The sequence below is a fragment of the Salmo trutta genome, chromosome 26, assembly GCF_901001165.1.
Source record: "Salmo trutta chromosome 26, fSalTru1.1, whole genome shotgun sequence".
Classification (NCBI taxonomy): domain Eukaryota; kingdom Metazoa; phylum Chordata; class Actinopteri; order Salmoniformes; family Salmonidae; genus Salmo; species Salmo trutta.
Window position 1 is genome coordinate 44,667,353 of NC_042982.1, and position 22,549 is coordinate 44,689,901.

Sequence of the window (22,549 nt, forward strand, 5' to 3'; positions counted from 1 at the left end):
ACCTCCACAGCAGCAAACAGAGACGACCCTCCCTCTAACAGTATCTGTGCCCTATTGGACCAGCGTTACAGGTTAGTGCTTGCTTCAGGTCCATGGTGTTAAACATCACTAAAGCTCCCAAAGCCCAAATCTCTTAACCCAGGACCCAATAAGTACACTGTTTACAAAGCTCTGTCCCCCGTCTCCCAGGGTGGAGACGGCTCTGTCCCCCGTCTCCCAGGGTGGAGACGGCTCTGTCCCCCGTCTCCCAGGGTGGAGACGGCTCTGTCCCCCGTCTCCCAGGGTGGAGACGGCTCTGTCCCCTGTCCCCCAGGGTTGAGATGGCTCTGTCCCCTGTCCCCCAGGGTTGAGACGGCTCTGTCCCGTCTCCCAGGGTTGAGACGGCTCTGTCCCCTGTCTCCCAGGGTTGAGACGGCTCTGTCCCGTCTCCCAGGGTTGAGACAGCTCTGTCCCCTGTCCCCCAGAGTTTTAGCACCACTAGCTGCTGTCAGACAGTTGTTAGGCATCCATCTGCCTTCATCCCCCTCCCCCATCCCCCCTCCTGCTCCTCCATCCCCCCTCCTGCTCCCCCATCCCCCTCTCACCCATTCCCCTCCCCCAGTCTCTTAACCCAGAGTCTTAGTGGGCTGTGGATCAGTCAGTTTTTGAAGGCCCCATAGCGGCTAGCTTTACTGATGAAGGTCTTCAGCAGCTCGTGGTCCATGTCGGCGAAGGCCTGCGTCTGAGTAACGGCTGTCAGGTGGTTGACACAGAACTTGAAGCAGAACTCTTCCAGGTCCTGTAGGAGGAACAGGGAGATGGATGGCTGGTCAGTGGTCAGCGCTGGGGACAGGAGGAGTACAACACAGAGGGCAGTGACTGGTAGAGGAACAACTGGTACAACACAACTGGTACAACACAACTGGTACAACAAACAGGACAACAGAGGGTCTGGGCTGGCTGGTCAGGGTCTACAGGAGGACAACAGAGAGGGTCTGGGCTGGCTGGTCAGGGTCTACGGGAGGACAACAGAGAGGGTCTGGGCTGGCTGGTCAGGGTCTATGGGAGGACAACAGAATGTGTAAAGGCTCTTACCCTGGCCTCGTACTTGACGGCAGCAGAGAGCAGTGTGATAGCGTTTTCCTCAGAGATGCCTCTCTTGATAGTCTCCTGACACAGTCTCTTCAGACGTGTCTCACGGTAGAACGTAGCTAAGTCCAGGAGACCTACAGTACACACAGGACAGATACATGGAATACGGCCCAAACGCTGCCCCAGTTATTTTATAGTGATCTCCTTCTGAGTCCAGGTTAACGGTGGAATTCTAGTGCATTAAAACACTTTCTATAAGCTGTCATAACTCACGCGAGGCCCTAGATGCTGATTTGGGTTCCTTTGCGACCCGTCTGGTAAATAATTAAGCTACTTATGGAGTTCTTTGCACCTCCGCCTGGAGAATAATCTAGGGGAAACACTGCGTCGTACCTCTGGCGTAAAGGTACGCTAGGGTTAGGTGTCGTACCAGGCGGCAGCGTGGCCTAGTGGTTAGAGCGTTGGACTAGTTAACCGAAAGGTTGCAAGATCAAATCCCCTGAGCTGACAAGTTAAAAATCTGTCGTTCAGCCTCCTGGACAAGGCAGTTAGCCTAGGACCAGTGGGTTGTCATTAAAAATAAGAATTTGTTGTTAACTGACTTGCCTAGTTAAATAAAGGTGAAATAAATATGAACCTATGGCGTCCTCTGGAGGCAGGTTGATGATGTCCGTGTACAGGTATTCCAGGAAGGCCCTGTAGACCAGGTAAGAGAACTGGTGGATCTCAATAGACTCCTCGTCCGTCTCGTTCAGCAACACACGGAAATGTTCACACCTGAAACCACGGAAAGATGACAACAGATCAGTCACCATGGAAACTGACAACAGATCAGTCACCATGGAAACTGGGATCAGTCACCATGGAAACTGACGATCAGTCACCATGGAAACTGACAACAGATCAGTCACCATGGAAACTGGTGATCAGTCACCATGGAAACTGACAACAGATCAGTCACCATGGAAAGATGACAACAGATCAGTCACCATGGAAACTGGCAACAGATCAGTCACCATGGAAACTATGTGCACTGATGTGAAGTTAGAATTCAGCCCATGTAGATCTATGGAGCTTAGCTAGCTGGCTAATTAGATACATTACATGACCAAAAGTATGTGGACACCTGTCGAACATCTCATTCCAAAATCACAGGCATTAATATGGACTTGGTCCTTCCTTTGCTGCTATAACAGCCTCCACTCTTCTGGGAAGGATTTCCACTAGATGTTGGAACATTGTTGTTGCTTCCATTCAGCCACAAGAGCATTAGTGAGGTCGGGCACTGATGTTGGGCTATTAGGCCTGGCTCGCAGTCGGCGTTCCAATTCATCCCAAAGGTGTTCGATGGGGTTGAGGTCAGGGCTCTGTGCAGGCCAGTCAAGTTCTTCCACACCGATCTCAACAAACTATTTCTGTATGGACCTCACTTTGTGCATGGGGGGCATTGTCATGCTGAAACAGGAAAGGGCCTTACCCAAACTGTTTCACAAAGTTGGAAGCACAGAATAGTCTAGAATGTAATTGTATGCTGTAGCGTTAAGATTTCCCTTCACTGGAACTAAGGGGCCCGAACCATGAAAAACAGCCCCAGACCATTATTCCTCCTCCACCAAACATTACAGTTGAACACTATGCATTCGGGCAGGTAGCGTTCTCCTGGCATCCTCCAAACCCATATTATTCCTTCAGACTGCCAGATGGTGAAGCGTGATTCATCACTCCAGAGAACGCGTTTCCACTGCTCCAGAGTCCAATGGCGGCGAGCTTTACACCACTCCAGCCGACGGTTGGCATTGAGCATGGTGATCTTAGGCTTGTGTGCGGCTGCTCGGCCATGGAAACCCATTTCATTTAACTCCCTACGAACAGTTCTTGTGCTGACCGTTGCTTCCAGAGGCAGTTTGGTACTCGGTAGTGAGTGTTGCAACCGAGGACAGACAGATTTTTTACACACTACACGCTTCACCACTCGGCGGTTCTGTTCTGTGAGCTTGTGTGGCCTACCACTTCGCAGCTGAGCCGTTGTTGCTCCTAGATGTTTCCACGTCACAATAACAGCACTTACAGTTGACTGGGGCAGCTCTAGCAGGGCAGAAATTTGGCAAACTGACTCGTTGGAAAGGTGGCATCCATTGAAAGTCACTGAGCTCTTCAGTACGGGCCATTCTACTTCCAATGTTTGTCTATGGAGATTGCATGGCTGTGTGATCGATTTTATACACCTGTCAGCAACGGGTGTGTGGCTGAAATAGCCAAATGCACTAATTTGAAGAAGTGTCCACATACATATTTACAAAAGTATCTAGTTTCTACACGGAGTACACCAAACATTAGGAAAACCTGCATACAGCACCTACTACAATACCCCCGTTCAAAAGACACTTCAATGTCTTGCCTCTTCACCCTCTGAAAGGGCACACATACACAATCCATGTCTCAAATGGATTCAAATCCTTCTTTCCTCTCCTTCATCTACACCGAGTGACATACAATACGGGATTCATAGCTTTCACCTGCTCAATCCTATGTCAGGGAAACAACAGGTGTTCTTAATGTTTTGTACACTCAGTGTATGAACAAACACATTTCCAGATGTAAAATAAATACATTTTCTTTACCTCTGATGGAAAACGATCGCGTTTTAAGGCATGAGGATGTGAGTTATAAAAAAGAACCAGAGGGGGAAACAATAGCTGTGTCCTTGCTTCCTCATAGCGTCAACAGGAAGGACAGAGACACAGACAGTTTCATACACCGCAGTGGAAACTAACATAGCAGACTTGGGAGGAGACAAGGAAGGCAACTACTGGAAATCACCTTGTTTACAGAAATGTTTGTAGCTGTGTGTGTGGGTGGGGGGTGGCATGAAAAACAAAAAACTCTGCCCCGTGGCAAAATGTGTTGAATTGAAAGAAGTTACCCGTTTTAGCTTGCAGGGGGGCCTCGCCAAAATGCACTATGCCACTGGTTGATACTTGACTGACTGACTAGGGGAAGGGAGAGAGAGAGAGAGCTACTTGACTAGGGGAAGGGAGAGAGAGAGAGAGCTACTTGACTAGGGGAAGGGAGAGAGAGAGAGAGAGAGCTACTTGACTAGGGGAAGGGAGAGAGAGAGAGAGACTTGACTAGGGGAAGGGAGAGAGAGAGAGAGAGACTTGACTAGGGGAAGGGAGAGAGAGAGAGAGAGAGAGAGAGAGAGAGAGATAGACTTGACTAGGGGAAGGGAGAGAGAGAGAGAGCGACTTGACTAGGGGAAGGGAGAGAGAGAGACTTGACTAGGGGAAGGGAGAGAGAGAGAGAGAGAGAGAGACTTGACTAGGGGAAGGGAGAGAGAGTGACACTTGACTAGGGGAAGGGAGAGAGAGAGAGAGAGAGAGAGCGACTTGACTAGGGGAAGGGAGAGAGAGAGAGAGAGAGAGAGAGACTTGACTAGGGGAAGGGAGAGAGAGCGACTTGACTAGGGGAAGGGAGAGAGAGAGAGCGCGACTTGACTAGGGGAAGGGAGAGAGGAGAGAGAGAGAGAGAGACTTGACTAGGGGAAGGGAGAGAGAGCGACTTGACTATGGGAAAGGGAGAGAGGAGAGGCGACTTGAACTAGGGGAAGGGTAATAGAGAGAGAGCGACTTGACTAGGGGAAGGGAGAGAGGAGAGAGAGACTTGACTAGGGGAAGGGATAGAGAGAGATGAGACCTTGACTAGGGGGAAGGGAGAAGAGAGAGCGACTTGACTAGGGGAAGGGTAGAGAGAGAGAAGCGACTTGACATAGGGGGAAGGGAGAGAGAGAGAGAGCGACTTGACTAGGGGAAGGGAGAGAGAGAGAGAGAGAGGCGACTTAGCTAGGGGAATGGGAGAGAAGAGAGGCGACTTGACTTAGGGGAAGGGAGAGTAGAAGAGAGCGACTTGACTTCGGGGAAGGGAGAGAGAGAGAGCGACTTGACTAGGGGAAGGGAGAGAGAGAGAGAGAGACTTGACTAGGGGAAGGGAGAGAGAGAGAGAGAGAGAGAGAGAGATAGACTTGACTAGGGGAAGGGAGAGAGAGAGCGACTTGACTAGGGGAAGGGAGAGAGAGAGACTTGACTAGGGGAAGGGAGAGAGAGAGAGAGAGAGAGAGAGACTTGACTAGGGGAAGGGAGAGAGAGTGACACTTGACTAGGGGAAGGGAGAGAGAGAGAGAGAGAGAGAGAGCGACTTGACTAGGGGAAGGGGAGAGAGAGAGAGAGAGAGAGAGAGACTTGACTAGGGGAAGGGAGAGAGAGCGACTTGACTAGGGGAAGGGAGAGAGAGAGAGCGACTTGACTAGGGGAAGGGAGAGAGAGAGAGCGACTTGACTAGGGGAAGGGAGAGAGAGAGAGAGACTTGACTAGGGGAAGGGAGAGAGAGAGCGACTTGACTAGGGGAAGGGAGAGAGAGAGAGAGCGACTTGACTAGGGGAAGGGAGAGAGAGAGAGAGCGACTTGACTAGGGGAAGGGAGAGAGAGAGAGCGACTTGACTAGGGGAAGGGAGAGAGAGAGAGCGACTTGACTAGGGGAAGGGAGAGAGAGAGAGCGACTTGACTAGGGGAAGGGAGAGAGAGAGAGAGACACTTGACTAGGGGAAGGGGAGAGAGAGAGATAGACTTGACTAGGGGAAGGGAGAGAGAGAGAGCGACACTTGACTAGGGGAAGGGAGAGAGAGCGACACTTGACTAGGGGAAGGGAGAGAGAGCGACACTTGACTAGGGGAAGGGAGAGAGAGCGACACTTGACTAGGGGAAGGGAGAGAGAGCGACACTTGACTAGGGGAAGGGAGAGAGAGCGACACTTGACTAGGGGAAGGGAGAGAGAGCGACACTTGACTAGGGGAAGGGAGAGAGAGCGACACTTGACTAGGGGAAGGGAGAGAGAGAGAGACTTGACTAGGGGAAGGGAGAGAGAGAGAGACTAGGGGAAGGGAGAGAGAGAGAGACTAGGGGAAGGGAGAGAGAGAGAGAGAGACTAGACTAGGGGAAGGGAGAGAGAGAGAGAGACTAGACTAGGGGAAGGGAGAGAGAGAGAGAGAGACTAGACTAGGGGAAGGGAGAGAGAGAGACTTGACTAGGGGAAGGGAGAGAGAGAGAGAGAGAGACTTGACTAGGGGAAGGGAGAGAGACTTGACTAGGGGAAGGGAGAGAGAGAGAGACTTGACTAGGGGAAGGGAGAGAGAGAGAGAGAGAGAGATAGACTTGACTAGGGGAGAGGGGAGAGAGAGAGAGACTTGACTAGGGGAAGGGAGAGAGAGAGAGAGAGAGAGAGAGAGAGACTTGACTAGGGGAAGGGAGAGAGAGAGAGACTTGACTAGGGGAAGGGAGAGAGAGAGAGAGAGAGAGAGAGACTTGACTAGGGGAAGGGAGAGAGAGAGCGACTTGACTAGGGGAAGGGAGAGAGAGAGAGAGACTTGACTAGGGGAAGGGAGAGAGAGAGAGAGACTTGACTAGGGGAAGGGAGAGAGAGAGACTTGACTAGGGGAAGGGAAGGGAGAGAGACTTGACTAGGGGAAGGGAAGGGAGAGAGAGAGAGAGACTTGACTAGGGGAAGGGAGAGAGAGAGAGACTTGACTAGGGGAAGGGAGAGAGAGAGACTTGACTAGGGGAAGGGAGAGAGAGCGACTTGACTAGGGGAAGGGAGAGGTCTGAGGAGGAGGAATGATGAAGTTCCTGAAATGTATTAACCACCAGTGACTGGCAGCTATCTCTCTGGGTCTCTCCAGTGACCAGCGGGCTGTCTCCAAGACAGTGATCTGTGTTTTGCATGCAGGTTGATGGTGTGGGGGGGCCACAGTGGTACAAAGAGCTAAATAACCTTCAGAATGATGTTGTACCGCAAATAAATGATGTATTTACAGAGGAAAAGTCAACGCGCATAACAAAAAATATATATATATATTGAAAGTATGTTTGGTAGAAATACTAAAAACACGCAGCGCCATAGCATATACTGAATAAACATGTCATTGTTTACAGTTGTTTGGATAAAAGCGTTGGCTAAATTAACATTATCATTGTATTACAGAGTGGTTTCTGTGAGATGGTCCCCCCCCCAAATGGAACCCTTTAACCAAGGCCCATAGGGAGACAAGAGGAGTCTGTTTGGCACCATTTACACAGGCAGCCCAAATGCTGATCTTTCCCACCCCAACTATTGTCAAATGAGCTGATCTGATTGGTATAAAAGATGTGAATTGACCTGCCTGTGTAAACTCAGTCTAAGGTATACCTGATCTTTAGGAGGGCTTTGTGTACGTGGATACACTTTCCATCCACAAGGAACTTGAGATCTGAGATGTCCGGACTGTCGAACTCCCTCTTCAGAGACTGGGCTACTGTCAGATAGTCGTCGCCATCTGAATAACACAGAACCCCAAAAAAAATCAGTCAGTCCTCTAAAAACGAGCCAGAGCAACAACCAAAAAAACACTCAGCGTATCGGAAATACTTCAAATATTACAGACCTGGGATCAAATATCATCACATCCTGTACAGTGTCAGTCTTACCCACGGTGAGGAGATGCCATGTGACAGCGGGCGTGGCGAAGCATGCAAAGACATCATCAGTGCTGGCGAAGTGAGTGATGTGAGGGCAGGCTACAGCTTGACCCCTACACTGACCCCACATCAGCACCTGACCGCTCTGAGTCTTAGCTGCAGACGTATGGCTGGTGTGGCACGCTGCCACCTCCACCATCCTACAGACAGACAGGACAGACGAGGAGGACAGATGTCAGCCTTTTAGATACTTCGCCAGGCTGGACAGGCTGGACAACCTGGCTGTGGCGAAGACAGGCTGGACAACCTGGCTGTGGCGAAGACAGGCTGGACAACCTGGCTGTGGCGAAGACAGGCTGGACAACCTGACTGTGGCGAAGACAGGCTGGACAACCTGACTGTGGTGAAGACCTAAACCCTCCCAGGGCCTTTTCACCCCAACCTAAACCCTCCCAGGGCCTTTTCACCCCAACCTAAACCCTCCCAGGGGTTTTCACCCCAACCTAAACCCTTCCAGGGGTTTTCACCCCAACCTAAACCCTTCCAGGGGTTTTCACCCCAACCTAAACCGTTCCAGGGGTTTTTTCACTGGAAAGATCTTTGCCAAGATACTGAAGTGACTCTAGCCCTGTTTACACCTGGTTCTAACTTTGTACATATTCTGATTGTGGCCACATTTGAAGACCAGTGTAGATAATCAAAAAGACACATTGTGATGTGATTACCTCTAGAGGGTAGTAGTCTGCCAGGTGATTACCTCCAGAGGGTAGTCTGCGAGGTGATTACCTCCAGAGGGTAGTCTGCGAGGTGATTACCTCCAGATGGTAGTCTGCGAGGTGATTACCTCCAGATGGTAGTCTGCGAGGTGATTACCTCCAGATGGTAGTCTGCGAGGTGATTACCTCCAGAGGGTAGTAGTCTGCGAGGTGATTGCCTCCAGAGGGCAGTCTGCGATTTGATTACCTCCAGAGGGTAGTAGTCTGCGAGGTGATTACCTCCAGAGGGTAGTAGTCTGCGAGGTGATTACCTCCAGATGGTAGTCTGCGATTTGATTACCTCCAGAGGGTAGTAGTCTGCGAGGTGATTACCTCCAGAGGGTAGTAGTCTGCGATTTGATTACCTCCAGAGGGTAGTAGTCTGCGAGGTGATTACCTCCAGAGGGTAGTCTGAGTCTGGATATCTTACAAGTGTAGACAGATCTGGACAGAGAAACCATTTAAATCGTCAATATCCCGCCCTCTAAAATCATTGGCTGGTGGCACCAATATCCCGCCCTCTAAAATCATTGGCTGGTGGCACCAATATCCCGCCCTCTAAAATCACTGGCAGGTGGCACCAATATCCCGCCCTCTAAAATCACTGGCAGGTGGCACCAATATCCCGCCCTCTAAAATCACTGGCAGGTGGCACCAATATCCCGCCCTCTAAAATCACTGGCAGGTGGCACCAATATCCCGCCCTCTAAAATCACTGGCAGGTGGCACCAATATCCCGCCCTCTAAAATCACTGGCAGGTGGCACCAATATCCCGCCCTCTAAAATCATTGGCTGGTGGCACCAATATCCCGCCCTCTAAAATCACTGGCTGGCGGCACCAATATCCCGCCCTCTAAAATCATTGGCTGGCGGCACCAATATCCCGCCCTCTAAAATCACTGGCAGGTGGCACCAATATCCCGCCCTTTAAAATCACTGGCTGGTGGCACCAATATCCCGCCCTCTAAAATCATTGGCTGGTGGCACCAATATCCCGCCCTCTAAAATCACTGGCAGGTGGCACCAATATCCCGCCCTTTAAAATCATTGGCTGGTGGCACCAATATCCCGCCCTCTAAAATCACTGGCAGGTGGCACCAATATCCCGCCCTCTAAAATCACTGGCTGGCGGCACCAATATCCCGCCCTCTAAAATCACTGGCTGGTGGCACCAATATCCCGCCCTCTAAAAATCACTGGCAGGTGGCACCAATATCCCGCCCTCTAAAATCATTGGCTGGCGGCACCAATATCCCGCCCTCTAAAATCACTGGCTGGTGGCACCAATATCCCGCCCTCTAAAATCACTGGCAGGTGGCACCAATATCCCGCCCTCTAAAATCACTGGCTGGTTACATCACTATAGTTCCTAGAATAAATCAATATTTTGAAAGAGTAGCTGTGAAAATAATTTGCACAAAAAGGGACCAGGAAATCTGGTCACAATGCAGACTCAGTGGACAGAGGAGACATTTTAATACCATGTGTAGACACACGTCTGGAAACATGGGCACATTCAGAATGTGGACAAGATCAGGGCAAACGGACCCCAAGTTAGAACCAGGTATAAACATGGCTATTGCCAATGAATGGTATGCCACCACTAGTATCAATATGGGGAAGATGAGACCAAGAAAACACACTAGCGACACTTTCATGCAAATGAGTTTCTTCATTTAATTTGAAAAGGACAAGGTGAGATTTCAATCCAGGACCTGGGTTAAACATGTCACCAAACAACAGATCTCTTTGCAGCGTACACAAGCACTACTTCCACTGAAGTCGTATGGGTGTCAATGCGTAGGCTAATGTCTACGGCAGTTAGTTCCATTAGCAAATGTACACCGGGATAATACTGTATAGCGCGTGTGATATCAGAAAGATATGAAGGTATGGAACTCTAGATATCGCCCAAGTCTACCCTGGTGGCTGTCCTACCCTGGAGGCCGTCCTACCCTGGAGGCCGGGCTACCCTGGAGGCCGTCCTACCCTGGGGGCCGTCCTACCCTGGGGGCCGTCCTACCCTGGGGGCCGTCCTACCCTGGGGGCCGTCCTACCCTGGGGGCCGTCCTACCCTGGTGGCTGTCCTACCATGGAGGCCGTCCTACCCTGGGGCCCTGGAGGCCGTCCTACCCTGGAGGCCGTCCTACCCTGGGGCCCTGGAGGCCGTCCTACCCTGGAGGCTGTCCTACCCTGGGCCGGAGGAACTCACCTCTCCTTGTCTGTGTTGATGAGTGTGGGGACAGCCTGGTTACTCTTGTTGCCTGTCCCCAGCTGCCCGTAAGAGTTGGCCCCCCAAGCGTAAATAAAGCCCTCGTCCGTCAGCGCCAGCGTATGGGCGTAGCCACAAGCAACCTGCACGGCACAGACAAACAGGAAGTTAATATTCAGACCTTCCTATGTCATTACCCTGTATCTTCCTACCTGCACAGCACAACCAACCATGACTCCCCACACAGAGCTAACAATGTTGACCCCTCGCCTGTGTATAATGTTGACCCCTCGCCTGTGTATAATGTTGACCCTCGCCTGGTAATGACCCTCGCCTGTGTATAATGTTGACCCCTCGCCTGTGTATAATGTTGACCCCTCGCCTGTGTATAATGTTGACCCCTCGCCTGTGTATAATGTTGACCCCTCGCCTGTGTATAATGTTGACCCCTCGCCTGTGTATAATGTTGACCCCTCGCCTGTGTATAATGTTGACCCCTCGCCTGTGTATAATGTTGACCCCTCGCCTGTGTATAATGTTGACCCCTCGCCTGTGTATAATGTTGACCCCTCGCCTGTGTATAATGTTGACCCCTCGCCTGTATATAATGTTGACCCCTCGCCTGTATATAATGTTGACCCCTCGCCTGTATATAATGTTGACCCCTCGCCTGTATATAATGTTGACCCCTCGCCTGTATATAATGTTGACCCCTCGCCTGTATAATGTTGACCCCTCGCCTGTATAATATTGACCCCTCGCCTGTATAATGTTGACCCCTCACCTGTATAATGTTGACCCCTCACCTGTATAATGTTGACCCCTCACCTGTATAATGTTGACCCCTCACCTGTATAATGTTGACCCCTCGCCTGTATATAATGTTGACCCCTCGCCTGTATATAATGTTGACCCCTCGCCTGTATATAATGTTGACCCCTCGCCTGTATATAATGTTGACCCCTCGCCTGTATATAATGTTGACCCCTCACCTGTATAATGTTGACTCCCTGTAGAGCTGCGATCCTACACGGGGTCTGCTGGTTCCCATTGTTGCCCAGACCAAGCTGCCCGTTACAGTTATAGCCCCAACCATAGGTCTGCAAACAGATCGCAGATTATAGTCCTACAGATAGCAACGGGACGGGGTTGCGGTCCTACAGATAGCAACAGGACGGGGTTGCGGTCCTACAGATAGCAACGGGACGGGGTTGCGGTCCTACAGATAGCAACGGGACGGGGTTGCAGTCCTACAGATAGCAACGGGACGGGGTTGCAGTCCTACAGATAGCAACGGGACGGGGTGGCGGTCCTACAGATAGCAACGGGACGGGGTTGCAGTCCTACAGATAGCAACGGGACGGGGTGGCGGTCCTACAGATAGCAACGGGACGGGTTATAGTCCTACAGATAGCAACGGGACGGGGTTGTAGTCCTACAATAATACAATACATCCTAACTCACTGACTCCATTGGGTGCATCAGCAGCCTTCCACGCTCAAAAGCACAAATTATCTTTTTTTTGGACAGCTATTATATATTTACTGTCTTTTACACTGTCTGCAGCTGAATCAATAGTTGATTATGAAAACAGACTCTTCTGCTACGACTTCATCGACTACCGATCAATGCATCGATTTCTTACATAGCGTAACGTTTCCATCCTCTTTCTTTCCTTCTGCCAAACAAAACAAACTAGGCCTTGACATCAACACGGCCGTATAAAATACTTGTTGTATTAAGGATTTACTTAAAAGTATCCTCACCTCTCCATTGTCCAGCACAGCCATGGAACAGAGCTGACCACAGGCGATATTAACCACGACTTTGTTCTGCAGGCAGCTGCTGACCCGGCGAGGCGTGGGTTGGTTGGCCGTCGACCCCGACCCCACCTGCCCAGAGTTGTTGTAGCCCCATGCAAACACCTTGAGGGGCGGAGGGGGGGGGGGAGATGTCAGAGGGGAAAGGTTAAAAAAGGTCACAGAACCAAGAAATTCACAACAAAACCAGGGAGGAGGAGATGTCAGAGGGGAAAGGTTAAAAAAAGGTCACAGAACCAAGAAATTCACAACAAAACCAGGGAGGAGGAGATGTCAGAGGGGAAAGGTTAAAAAAGGTAACAGAACCAGGAAATTCACAACAAAACCAGGGAGGAGGAGATGTCAGAGGGGAAAGGTTAAAAAAGGTCACAGAACCAGGAAATTCACAACAAAACCAGGGAGGAGGAGATGTCAGAGGGGAAAGGTTAAAAAAGGTCACAGAACCAGGAAATTCACAACAAAACCAGGACATTTAAGAACAGATGTACACTGTATGTCCGTAGGTATATATCTACCTAAATTACCTCACCCCCTTGCTGGGGAACGTAACAGGGTGTATATGGAGTCGATTTACAAGAAAAAAAAAAAAAAAAAAAATTGTTCAAACAGAAGAGGGAACTAACAAAAGCTGTGTTCACAATGGCAGTTAACTCAAATCCTATTTATAGTGAACAAAAAAATATAAAAATGCAACAATTTCACAGATTTTACTGAGTTACAGTTCAGAAGGTAATCAGTCAATTCAAATAAATTCATTAGGTTATGGATGCCGAGTCATGTGAAAGTGGTGCAGCCATGGGTGGAGCCTGGGAGGGTATAGGCCCCCCCAGAATTAGATTTTCCCCATAAAAGGGCTTCATTACAGTGAGAAATGCTCCTCAGTTTCCATCAGCTGTCCGGTCTCAGAAGATGGATGAGGAGGTTCCTGACAGGCGCAGCTACGAGTGGTTACGATTAGACGTAATGCCAAATTCTCTAAAATGATGATGGGGGTCACTTATGGTTGAGAAATAAACAAATTCTCTGGCAACAGCTCTGGTGGACATTCCTGCAGTCCTGCATGCCAATTGCACGCTCCCTGAAAACTTGAGACATCTGTGGCTTTGTGATGGTTGACAAAACTGCACAATTTAGATTGGCCTTTGTTTTGTGCCCAGCACAAGGTGCACCTGTGTAATGATCATGTTTAATCAACTTCTTGATATGACATACCTGTCAGGTGGATGGATTATTTTGGGAAAAATGAGAAACGCTCACTAACAGGGATGTAAAGAAATTTGTGCACAATGACAGAAATTATATTTTTGTGCATATAGAACATTTTCTGGGATCTTTTTATTTCAGCTCATGAAACATGGGACTAACACTTTACATGTTGCGTTTATCACATGGCCAGGAATCAGATACAAATCTGAACCATTTTTGAACTACTCTAGAAGTAGGAGTGTCTTTAAATCCTCAAGGTCCTTGACCTCTTGAGAACCACCGATCAAAAATACATGCTATTTCCTTACAGACTAAACATGGCTTTGTGATTGGGTCTTTTTGTAATTTTGTCTGTATGCCTCTGGGCCCAACTTGTAAGCCCGAAATATATCAGCTTTATCAGTTGTCAGTATCTGAGCTCTGATCAAGGGATAAAGCGGCGTACACTTTTTGAGCTTTTCCCCACCAGAACACTTTGGAGGAGCAGTGACCAAATCTCTCACGGCCATTTTAGGGATGTGGCAATCCACTCAAACTGAGTAAAATATACAGTACTTGTCAAAAGATTGGACACACCTAAATCATTCAAGGGTTTGTCTTTATTTGTACTATTTTCTACATTGTAGAATAATAGTGAAGACATCAAAACTATGAAATAACACATATAGAATCATGTAGTAACAACAACAAAAAAGAGAAGGTGTGTCCAAACGTTTGACAGGTACTGTACATCCACCTCCTTCTCGTTGAAAGGCGGTCTCGCGGTCTCCCTCTCTCCCTCCCTCCCTCTCTCTCTCCCTCCCTCCTGGGACTCACCCCACTGCCCGTAGCACCATTTTCATCCGTAGCACCATTTTCATGCTCTCTCTGCGAGAGCATTTCCTCCTCCACCAAAACAGTACTGAGCAACACTTTTTTTTTTTTTTTAAACATAATTTTTTTTTTAACCACTTTTTCCTCCCCAATTTCGTGGTATCCAATTGGTAGTTACAGTCTTGTCTCATCGCTGCAACTCCCGTACGGACTCGGGAGAGGCGAAGGTTGAGAGCTGTGCGTCCTCCGAAACACGACCCTGCCAAGCCGCACTGCTTCTTGACACAGTAGCCGCTTAACCAGGAAGCCAGACGCACCAATGTGTCGGAGGAAACACCGTACACCTGCGCCCGACCCGCCACAGGAGTCGCTAGAGTGCGATGGGACAAGGACATCCCTGCCGGCCAAACCCTCCCCTAACCCGGACGACACTGGGCCAGTTGTGCGCCGCCCCATAAGTCGCCCGGTCGCAGCCGGCTGCGACAGAGCCTGGACTCGAACCAGGATCTCTAGTGGCACAGCGATGCAGTGCCTTAGACCACTGCACCACTCGGGAGGCAGTACTTTGACTACTGCTTTAGGATCGCTAGATGCCTCTGATACCATAATGCTTTGCAATGAGCAGATTTGCCTTCGTACATTTGTCTAGCATCTCCCATGTAGTGTTTTCTACAAATGCTTCAAACTTTGTTTAATTTTTATTAACCTGTGTGTATATGTAATATAACCCCTAAGGATAGATGTCAGTGACAAACTCTACCACAAAAGTGTATTTTGAACAGTCAAATAGCTTGGCACAGCAGAGCTCCAGAGTAGGAGATTAGAGCGACTACCACACTCATTGGGAAACAAGATCCCCGGACGAGCCCCCATTTTATTGCCAAAAAAAATGTCACTCAAAAACAGACTCAGTTACTAGTCCACTGAAAGATGACTAGTAACAACAACTGGGACCTAAAAAGACACCCACCATGAGACCCACTAAATCTGCCCAAGAAGAGAAACAAAATAAAAACGAACAAATGTAAAAACAGGATGCGAACCAAAAAAAGTGGAACAAAACGAAAACAGGAAATATCAAAACAATGGATTGTTTTTCTACCTTTCAAATAAGGGAGCGCCAACTGAAGGTGTTAACCCTCCACATCTCTCAAGACCTCTGGTTTTCTGGGCCAGCCACCCTCGATAACACCGCCTGCAGCCACCCTCGATAACACCGCCTGCAGCCACCCTCGATAACACCGCCTGCAGCCACCCTCGATAACACCGCCTGCAGCCACCCTCGATAACACCGCCTGCAGCCACCCTCGATAACACCGCCTGCAGCCACCCTCGATAACACCGCCTGCAGCCACCCTCGATAACACCGCCTGCAGCCACCCTCAATAACACCGCCTGTAGCCACCCTCAATAACACCGCCTGTAGCCACCCTCAATAACACCGCCTGTAGCCACCCTCAATAACACCGCCTGTAGCCACTCTCAATAACACCGCCTGTAGCCACTCTCAATAACACCGCCTGTAGCCACCCTCAATAACACCGCCTGTAGCCACCCTCAATAACACCGCCTGTAGCCACCCTCAATAACACCGCCTGCAGCCACGTCGTTATCCCCTCCCTGTACATACACATACCTCCGGGCCCGGGTCACGGCCCATACCTCCGGGCCCTGGTCCAAAGTGGTGCACTATAAGAAATAGGGTGCAATTTGGGACGCATCCTACCTCTCCGTCGGTAGTGAGGGCGATGGTGTGGTGAGAGCCACAGGCCACCTCCGTCACCCTCTTGTTGAGCAGGTTAGTGGAGACCTGGGCTGGGGTCAAGCCATGGTTGGTGGTCCCATTGCCCAGCTGGCTGTAGCCGTTGTGTCCCCAGGCAAACACTTCTCCATCTACACAGCACATATAATAGATTGATTTTAGTTGAGAAATATTCACATTTATAGGTCAGAATTAAACCACTTTATAAGAAATAACCTCAATCCAATGTCTACCTTCTACTGAGTAAAAATAAGGGGGAAAATAAAACATCTATTTCTTGACAAAAACCATACAAAAATATATGGAATCCTACTTTAACAAGCAACAAAATGTACCAAACACAATTTTGACCGTCTCATCTCACCGGCAGTAGCGATGACTACATGTGGTCCTGTTCCGTAGCTCAGAGAGACTATCTTCTTCCCACATAGCACGTCGATCCTGCGGGGCTCTATGGTACTCTGCAGATCCCCCAGACCCAGACAGCCACTACAGTTGGTACCCAGGGCAAACACCTGTACAATGAGGAGCAAAACAGCTTGTCTGAGGCCCAAATTACAGCCCATTCCCCCCCAAATTACAGCCCATTCCCCCCCAAATTACAGCCCATGCCCTCCACATTACAGCCCATGCCCTCCACATTACAGCCCATGCCCTCCACATTACAGCCCATGCCCTCCACATTACAGCCCATGCCCTCCACATTACAGCCCATGCCCTCCACATTACAGCCCATGCCCTCCACATTACAGCCCATGCCCTCCACATTACAGCCCATGCCCTCCACATTACAGCCCATGCCCTCCACATTACAGCCCATTCCCCCCAAATTACAGCCCATTCCCCCCAAATTACAGCCCCTTCCCCCCAAATTACAGCCCCTTCCCCCCAAATTACAGCCCATGCCCTCCAAATTACAGCCCATGCCCTCCAAATTACAGCCCATTCCCCCCAAATTACAGCCCATTCCCATTAGCTGCTGCCTACTCTTCCTGGGGTCCAGCGAAATTAAGGCAGTTTATACAATTTTAAAACATTACAATACATTCACAACACACTGTGTGCCCTCAGGCCCCTACTCCACCACTACCACATATCTACAGTACTAAATCCATGTGTATGTGTGCATGTTATCGTGTGTGTGTGTGTACGCATGTGTCTCTGCCTATGTGTGTGTGTGTCTTCACAGTCCCCGCTGTTCCATAAGGTGTATTTTTATCTGTTTTTTTTATTTATTTTTTTTACTGATTGCGTCAGTTACCTGATGTGGAATAGAGTTCCATGTAGTCATGGCTCTATGTAGTACTGTGTGCCTCCCATAGTCTGTTCTGGACTTGGGGACTGTGAAGAGACCTCTGGTGGCATGTCTTGTGGGGTATGTATGGGTGTCTGAGCTGTGTGCCAGTAGTTTAAACAGACCTCTGGTGCCATGTCTTGTGGGGTATGTATGGGTGTCCGAGCTGTGTGCCAGTAGTTTAAACAGACCTCTGGTGGCATGTCTTGTGGGGTATGTATGGGTGTCTGAGCTGTGTGCCAGTAGTTTAAACAGACCTCTGGTGGCATGTCTTGTGGGGTATGGATGGGTGTCTGAGCTGTGTGCCAGTAGTTTAGACAGACAGCTCGGTGCATTCAACATGTCAATACCTCTCAAACACAAGTAGTGATGAAGTCAACCTCTCCTCCACTTTCAGCCAGGAGAGATTGACCTGCATATTATTCATGTTTGCTCTCTGTGTACATCCAAGGGCAGCACTGTTCTGATCCAATTACAATTTTCCCGAGTCCGTTTTGTGGCACCTGACCACATGACTGAACAGTAGTCAAGGTGCAACAAAACTAGGGCCTGTAGGACCTGCCTTGTTGATAGTGTTGTTAAGAAGGTAGAAACTAGGGCCTGTAGGACCTGCCTTGTTGATAGTGTTGTTAAGAAGGTAGAAACTAGGGCCTGTAGGACCTGCCTTGTTGATAGTGTTGTTAAGAAGGTAGAAACTAGGGCCTGTAGGACCTGCCTTGTTGATAGTGTTGTTAAGAAGGTAGAGCAGCGCTTTATTATGGACAGACAACAGTAGCTAAGATGGGGAGAAGTGTCAATATGTTTTGACCATGACAGTTTACAATCCAGGGTTACTCCAAGCAGTTTAGTCAGCACAACTTGCTCAAATTTCCATATTATTTATTACAAGATTTAGTGAATGATTTGTCCCAAATACAATGCTTTAAGTTTTCGAAATATTTAGGACAAAATTATTCCTTGCCACCCACTCTGAAACTAACTGCAGCTCTTTGTTAAGTGTTGCAGTTATTACAGTCGCTGTGGTAGTTGATGTGTATAGTGTTGAGTCATCCACATACATAAGACACTCTGTCTTTCCTCAAAGCCAGTGGCATGTCGTTAGTAAAGATCGGAATAAAATGAAGGGGCCTAGACAGCTGCCCTGGGGAATTCCTGATTCTACCTGGATTATGTTTGAGAGGCTTCCATTAAAGAACACCCTCTGTGTTCTGTTAAACAGGTAACTCTTTATCCACATTATAGCAGTGGGTGTAAAGCCATAACACATACTTTTTGCCAGCAGTAGAATATGATCAATAATGTCAAAAGCTGCACTGAAGTCTAACAAAACAGCCCTCACAATCTGTTGATCATCAATTTCTCTCAGCCAATCATCAGTCATTTGTGTAAGTGCTGTGCTTGTTGAATATCCTTCTCTATAAGCATGCTGAAAGTTTGTTGTCAGTTTGTTTACTGTAAAATAGCATTGTATCTGGTCAAGCACAATTCTTTTCCAGAAGTTTACTAAGGGTTGGTAACAGGCTGATTGGTCGGCTATTTGAGCCAGTAAAGAGGGTTTTACTATTCTTGGGTAGTGGAATGACTTTAGCCTCCCTCCAGGCCTGAGGGCACACACCTTCTAGTCGGCTTAAACTGAAGATGTCGCAAATAGGAGTGGGAATATCGGCCGCTATCATCCTCAGTAATTTTCCATCCAAGTTGTCAGACCCCGGTGGCTTGTCATTGTTGATAAACAACAATATTTTTTTTCCCCCTCTACCACAAGAGAGTTCAAATGTACAATTCTTGTCTTTCATAATTTGGTCAGATATACTTGGATGTGTAGTGTCAGCGTTTGTTGCTGGCATGTCATCCCTAAGTTTGTTTATCTTGCCAATTAAAAAGTCATTAAAGTAGTTGGCATTATCAGTTGGTTTTGTGATGAACGAGCCATCTGATTCAACGGATGATGGAGCTGAGTTTGCTTTTTTCCCATCATTCATCTTGATTTCTTCTTCTTTTTATTCAGTTTAGTCACATGATTACTCAATTTGCAATAAGTTTGCCAATCGGTTGTTCAGCCAGACCTATTCGCCATTCCTTTTGCCTCATCCCTCTCAAACATACAATGTTTCTACTCCTCATCAATCCACAGGGATTTAACAGTTTTTTTTTCTTAAATGGGTGGATGCTTATTAGCAACTGGAATAAGCAATTTCATAAATGTCTCAAGTGCAGCGTCTGGTTGCTCCTCATTACTCACCACAGATCAACAAATATTCTTTACATCATCAACATAGGAATCACTACAAAACTTATTGTATGACCTGTTATACACTATATTAGGCCCAGCCTTTGGAACTTTGGTTTTCCTAGATATGGCTACTATATTGTGATCACTACATCCTATGTATCTGGATACTGTTTTAGAGCACATTTCTGCAGCATTAGTAAAGATGTGATCAATACATGTTGATGATTTAATTCCTGTGCTGTTTGTAACTACCCTGGTAGGTTGACTGATAATCTGAACCAGGTTGCAGGCACTGGTTACTGTTTAAAGCTTTCTCTTGAGTGGGCAGCTTGATGAAAGCCAGTCAATATTTAAATCACCCAGAAAATATACCTCTCTGTTGATATCACATACATTATCAAGCATTTCACCTATTATCCAGATACTGACTGTTAGCATGTGGTGGTCTATAGCAGCTTCCCACCAGAATGGGCTTTAGGTGAGGCAGATGAACCTGTAGCCATATTACTTCAACAGTATTTAACATGAGATCCTCTCTAATCTTTACAGGAATGTGGATCTGAGTATAAAACAGCAACACTTCCACCATTGGCATTTCTATATTTTCTGTAAAAGTTTAGTCTGGGTGCCCACTACGACAACAAATTGGCATAGTTTTAAGTTTATAAAGACACTGCATGACAAAAGAAAGTAAGATCATTGCCTGGGTGTAAACTGTGTCCCTATGAGGAAAAACAAATAGATTGGCGTGTTAAGACGCAGTCAGACATGAACAGAGGCTTTCAGATGGATCAAAACAAGGCTTGCACTGGCTTTACATGGCCAAATATAGCCTCACTATCTGCTTGACCCAGTCTCCAGAACTATCGCTGACTGACCTCAGGCTATATCCCACATTCCCTATACAGTGCCTCGCAAACGTATACTTTTGAAAGGATTTCTCCACATTTTACTGTGTTACAAAGTGGGAATGAAATGGATTTGTCATTTCTTGTGAACAATCTACACAAAATACTCCAATGTGAAAGTGGAAGAAAATTATAAATTTTTTTAACCAAAATATAAGTCATTCCATAAGTATTCAGCCCACTGGTTTAGGCAAGCCTAAATTAGTTCAGGAGATAAATATGGCTCCACAAATCACCGAATAAGTTACACGAACTCACTCTGTGTGAAATAATAGATGCTGACATGATTTATAAAATCACTACACCTTCCTCTGTTAAAGTTATATTCTAACACAGTCCGATAGTTGTTAGGCCTAGTTTCCATTTAATGGACATTAACTATAGCCTACTGCTATGTAATAGACAAGGTTAAAGTTATATTCTAACACAGTACGATAGTTGTTAGGCCTAGTGTCCATTTAATGGACATTACATTTTTGCATCTGAGCTCTTAGTGTGCAGCTCTCCTTTATTTTCAAACTTTTCCAAGTACTAAACACAATTATTTCATAAAAACTAGGCCTAACAACTATCGTACTGTGTTAGAATATAACTTTAACCTTGTCTATTACATAGCAGTAGGCTATAGTTATCTGCGTCCCAAATGGCACCCTATTCCCTACATTGTGCACTACTTTTGACCAGAGCCCTATGAGACCTATGTCAAAAGTAGTGAACTATATTGGAACTAGGGTGCCATTTGGGAAGAAACCCATGTCCCCTGGTGCTGAGCCAGATGGGGCCCTACAGTGCGTACCTCATCGTTGACGGTGACATAGAGGGCTTCGTTGGCAGCGCTGCCGAACACACAGGCCTGTCGTATCAGACGCAGTTCCTCTGGAGGCAGGAGAGCAAACACTGGCCACTTCCCCACGTCCAGCATACTACTACTCAGCTAGGGCAAACAGACAGAAACATCAGAGTATCATCAAGCATACTACTACTACTACTACTCAGCTAGGGCAAACAGACAGAAACATCAGAGTATCATCAAGCATACTACTACTACTACTACTGCTCAGCTAGGGCAAACAGACAGAAACATCAGAGTAGCATCAAGCATACTACTACTACTACTACTACTACTACTACTACTACTACTACTACTGCTGCTACTACTACTACTACTACTACTACTACTACTACTACTACTACTACTACTACTACTACCACTACTACTACTACTACTACTGCTCCTCAACTAGGGCAAACAGACAGAAACATTAGAGTATCATCAAGCATACTACTACTACTACTCCTCAACTAGGGCAAACAGACAAACACTCTACCATCAATCATCAACGTAGAATAATGTAACAATAACACTTGTTGAATCACTAATTAAATGAAAACAGTTGGCACACAAACAACATTCTCCCTTAGCAAAAAGGAATTCCAAGTAAGTAAATCTGTCAACACAGGAACGCCAGAAGGAATTCCAAAAGGAACAGTTATTCTCATGGACTTATCGGGTATCATACAGTGTTTGTTTAAAGTGAGTAAAGAGAGTTCAGAGTATAAATTGTCCCCCAAAACCGCACCTTATTTGCTCGTCTAAACATCAGACTGTTTTTACGGTTACTCCATTGATATCCAGTCTGAAAGAAGTCGCCGAAACAAAATATGCAAGTCTGTACAAGCCAGAAAGTTGAATACAATGATATTTAAAAACGTACTTCACCGATTGTCAGTCCTTTTTCGCGATTGGAGGTGGAGATATAGTAACCATAGGAAAGTGTGCCTGGTAGGTTTCTGTTGCTTGTATTTCTCATCTCCTGACAGATTTCACGATGCACAATATGTAAACAATATCTGAATGTAACCAAACCATTGTCAGCCATAACGTTTTCCCTCGCTATCAGCTGGAAGTGCTGGTGAACTTCGCCAGATGATTGCGTGGGACAACTTTAGGGCTGTGCTTCGGTTAAATCG

General features: G+C 47.5%; 1 protein-coding gene across 3 annotated transcripts in view; it reads right to left on the bottom strand.

Annotated features, from left to right (window-relative positions):
• Positions 1-588: 588 nt before the first annotated feature.
• The window catches only part of rcbtb2 (regulator of chromosome condensation (RCC1) and BTB (POZ) domain containing protein 2), a 25,392-nt gene continuing 3,431 nt past the window's right edge, over positions 589-22,549 (bottom strand). Inside the window, exons 2-12 of one of the 3 annotated variants that reach the window (XM_029716045.1) lie at positions 21,375-21,512; positions 16,508-16,658; positions 16,108-16,274; positions 12,309-12,467; positions 11,535-11,642; positions 10,543-10,685; positions 7,584-7,774; positions 7,306-7,432; positions 1,709-1,848; positions 1,075-1,205; positions 589-778 (exon numbers count right to left, since the gene is read on the bottom strand). In XM_029716045.1, coding sequence (XP_029571905.1) covers positions 638-778; positions 1,075-1,205; positions 1,709-1,848; positions 7,306-7,432; positions 7,584-7,774; positions 10,543-10,685; positions 11,535-11,642; positions 12,309-12,467; positions 16,108-16,274; positions 16,508-16,658; positions 21,375-21,500 — 1,584 coding nt within the window. In that variant the 5' untranslated portion in view covers positions 21,501-21,512 and the 3' untranslated portion in view covers positions 589-637. Of the gene's footprint in view, positions 823-1,074; positions 1,206-1,708; positions 1,849-7,305; positions 7,433-7,583; positions 7,775-10,542; positions 10,686-11,534; positions 11,643-12,308; positions 12,468-16,107; positions 16,275-16,507; positions 16,659-21,374; positions 21,513-22,549 lie in introns of all 3 variants that reach the window. The other 2 variants (XM_029716048.1, XM_029716046.1) reach the window with 2 other exon arrangements.